Source organism: Sphaeramia orbicularis, chromosome 20 (genome assembly GCF_902148855.1).
Source record: "Sphaeramia orbicularis chromosome 20, fSphaOr1.1, whole genome shotgun sequence".
Lineage (NCBI taxonomy): Eukaryota > Metazoa > Chordata > Actinopteri > Kurtiformes > Apogonidae > Sphaeramia > Sphaeramia orbicularis.
This window is the reverse complement of record NC_043976.1, coordinates 19,238,995-19,242,166: the sequence shown is the minus strand read 5'-3', so window position 1 is coordinate 19,242,166 and position 3,172 is coordinate 19,238,995. Positions and strand designations below refer to the sequence as shown.

Genomic DNA, 3,172 nt, shown 5'->3' with positions numbered 1-3,172 from the left:
ATGATGGTTATAATGTGTTATGTAACCCAGGACTTGAGATTCTTCCTTCAAACACTGTTGTCACTTCGGTATGGAGGTGTAAAACATTATGAAAGCTGAATTTGTAATACATTATGCCTACACTTATAATACCTTATTAACCTTGGTATAAATTGTTTTACATGATGATAAACTGTTGTAATGACTTTTATAATGCATTGTAAATGCATTATAATGTCTTATGAATGTGCACTTAATGCATTGTAAACTAGACCTTCAAGTAAAGTGTTACCAAATAGTCTTTCATTGTTTCCACCATTCACCAATATGACTGAATGTCTGTTTCCTCCTTATTGATCAAACCACACATATACAGCTTGTCAGATAACCCAAAACTGGAATGGACCCATAAAGTATAAACCAAGAGTCATGATAAAAGAGCTACAAGAATCACAACAAAACCACATTTGATGCTTCATTGAAATGTGTTTTAATCTGAGAGGTAAAATATGAAGGTCTGAACACCACATACCCACAGCCATGTTTTAATCTGATTAATGTGCTGATTTTAAAGAATTATTTATTTTATTGATGTGAAAGAAGCAAAACTCTCTGTATTCAAACCCAGAGGTGTTGATGAGTTTACTGCGGCCACATTAGAAAGGTTCGATGGAGTCAGTTTTAGTCTTGTTGTCCTGTACATCAACCAGCACCACTCCTCCTCCATAGCAGGGCAGTGCCCAGAAGACCTTGGCGTGGATGTAGTTTTCTTCTCCAACAAGAATCTACAGGAAAGAGTAAGTATATATTTATGCTGGGGTTTCCATTCTTTTTCCTTAAACAGACTCATTTCCATATCACAGCTAATTCTGCAGGTATTCAGAGGCTTTTACTTACCTTGAATATGAAGTTTTTTCCAGCTACAATCTGAGCCCGGTAGGAAATTGCCACAAAGTCATCAAAAACTTTGTTTGTTTTTGCCTGGGCTCTGGTCTTGAGCTGTGTATGAAACCAAAAACAGCATGAAGTGAAGACCCAAAAACTGTTTAGCAAAGACAAAAAGGATAAAAGAAACAACAATGGTTTATTTTTTTTTACCTGATGACAAAGAATTTTAAATCCCTCTGTGGCCTCCTCAATGGGACCGTATCCTCCTGGAATTACCTGTTAAGATGAGGTCAAGTTGACAGAGAAGTTTAGATGCAAGTGCTCAGCTATCAATTCACATAATAATAATTCATATTTATTCACATAAATAAACTTTTTTGCAAAATTAAGAATTAATTAAATTCCTGCACTGATGTGGAAAAAAAGGAAAATGAGGAAATACGGTACTCCTCTTGATGTTGTGAAAGTTTTAATAATTTCTAACCCAAAACCAGAACTTTACTACCACTTCTAAACTTAACTTATTGAAAACTTAATAAAATCTACTGGTGCATTAACGATCAAAACAAAAATAAAAATGATTATTGGAATCATTAACAACAAATAGCTAAATGCATGTTTCCATATGAAACATTATACATTTTAAATACACTTTGTTTTACTTCAGTTAAAGACTTTAAGATAAAATCATGAGGTGAAGACCAGTGAACTGTCTGTCAGGGATAAACAGACTGAATTAACAAACAAAAAAATAATGTTTTCCTCTTACCGGGCCGGGGCCGCCATGTATGATGGGGAGTGCTGCCATCTCCTACAATGATGTACAGGAACAGTAATAGTGAAGTCAACAGTTTGGTTACAAGTCTTCCCTTTCCAAAGCTCATCTTGTGCCCCTGTATAAATACTGCATATTCACGCCTACCAGCAGAAAGTTACTCACATTTTGGGTGGAGACGCAAATAAACCACAGAACTGACTCTGTATGGATTTCATTATAAAAACAGTCACCTGTTTCCTGCTTTACATGAACAACATTCTCAAGATAAGATATCTTTCACATGACATTAGATTTGTTTTAATATCAGCCACATTGTAAGTCTTTGGATGTAAGATACAGAGACATTTGTGAGCTCGCAAATGCATGTTAAAACTCTGTCATGTAAAGAAGAAGCCAAAACAGATGTGAAAAAAATTATTAGACCACCCTTGTTTTCTTCAATTTCTTGTTCATTTTAATGCCTGGTACAATTAAATGTACATTTGTTTGGACAAATATAATGATAACAACACAAATAGTGCATAAGAGTTAAATTTCTGAGCTGATATCTATTCATTTTCCATGTTTTTTTTTTGATAATAACCAAAATCACTTCAGTTCTTACATCAATAGCTATGGCATTGTACTGCCAAAAACAGTGCTTTTAGACATTCCATGTTTTCTTTTCTGTCTGTTTTGGTCACATGATTCACACAGGAGTTAGGACTTGATTGCATAACCGTTGTTTTTGATGACTTTTGATGGTCTAATAATTTTTTCCGCGACTGTATATGAACCTGATTTAAAATGCCATCATCTTCTCTGAGTCAAAGCTCATTTGAAAAAAGAAAAGTAGAAAATTGTTCTGTGGACAAAAGAACCCAAACTTGGAGTTCTTTATGGAAACTACTGACACTGTCGTCCAAATGATAGAGTAGAAGGACCGTCCAGCCTGGTGTCAGTGTTCACTCCAAAAGCTGCATCTTTGATGGTATGGGGGTACATTAGTGTCTGAGGAATCTGCAGCTTGTACATCTGGAAAACACCATCAGTGCTTATGAGTATATACAGGTTTTAGAGAATCCACACAACATCTATTTCAGAGAAGACCTTGTATATTTCAGCAAGACAGAACGAAAGCACACAATGAATTTACTACAACAACATGGATTCATGGAAGAAGAGTGCAGGTGTTGAACTGGTCTGCCTGAAGTCCAGACCTTTTCTCTTCTATCCACTTTAGAAACTTCTACTCAGAACTGCCAAGAAAGTAAAAGTCAGGTGTCTACCATGCAGACAGTGTGAAGGTAAATTTGGAGAATTATTGACTAATATACTTGAAGCATAGACGACAGATTTAGAAGAAGGTGAGTCAGAAAAGGACTGCTTTGAAGTTTGCTCCTTAGCTCAAACTCAAACAGGAAATAGTCAGTTTGTTAAGAACGTTAGATTATCGTAAATCTGTATTGTTCACCTCACCAACTGGGTGGAGCTGCTGACAATACAACACTGAAATTCTTAAGAAGCTGTTTCAAAACATATTAACGA

The 3,172-nt window shown here is 35.5% G+C and overlaps 1 protein-coding gene across 2 annotated transcripts; it reads right to left on the bottom strand.

Annotated features, from left to right (window-relative positions):
- Window positions 1–445: 445 nt before the first annotated feature.
- Window positions 446–2,966, bottom strand: LOC115410931 (cystatin-A-like). Of its 2 annotated transcripts, XM_030122767.1 has the most exons (5): window positions 2,541–2,966; window positions 1,637–1,678; window positions 1,078–1,143; window positions 877–978; window positions 446–764 (listed from the first exon to the last, which is right to left on the bottom strand). In XM_030122767.1, exons 2-5 carry the CDS (start codon window positions 1,673–1,675, stop codon window positions 636–638), a joined length of 336 nt encoding a protein of 111 aa, XP_029978627.1. In that variant the 5' UTR covers window positions 1,676–1,678; window positions 2,541–2,966; the 3' UTR covers window positions 446–635. The 2 variants fall into 2 exon arrangements, with proteins under 2 accessions (XP_029978627.1, XP_029978626.1); XM_030122766.1 differs by having other exon boundaries at window positions 1,637–2,966.
- Between the last annotated feature and the right edge of the window lie 206 nt (window positions 2,967–3,172).

Excerpts from the sequence above, each read along its gene's own strand:
- LOC115410931 (XM_030122766.1), bottom strand. The coding sequence starts at position 1,675 with ATGGCAGCACTCCCCATCATACATGGCGGCCCCGGCCCG. Across the intron at positions 1,144-1,636 it reads TACATGGCGGCCCCGGCCCG|GTAATTCCAGGAGGATACGG; the intron begins GTAAGAGGAAAA and ends TCATCTTAACAG. Across the intron at positions 979-1,077 it reads TTAAAATTCTTTGTCATCAG|CTCAAGACCAGAGCCCAGGC; the intron begins GTAAAAAAAAAT and ends TTTCATACACAG.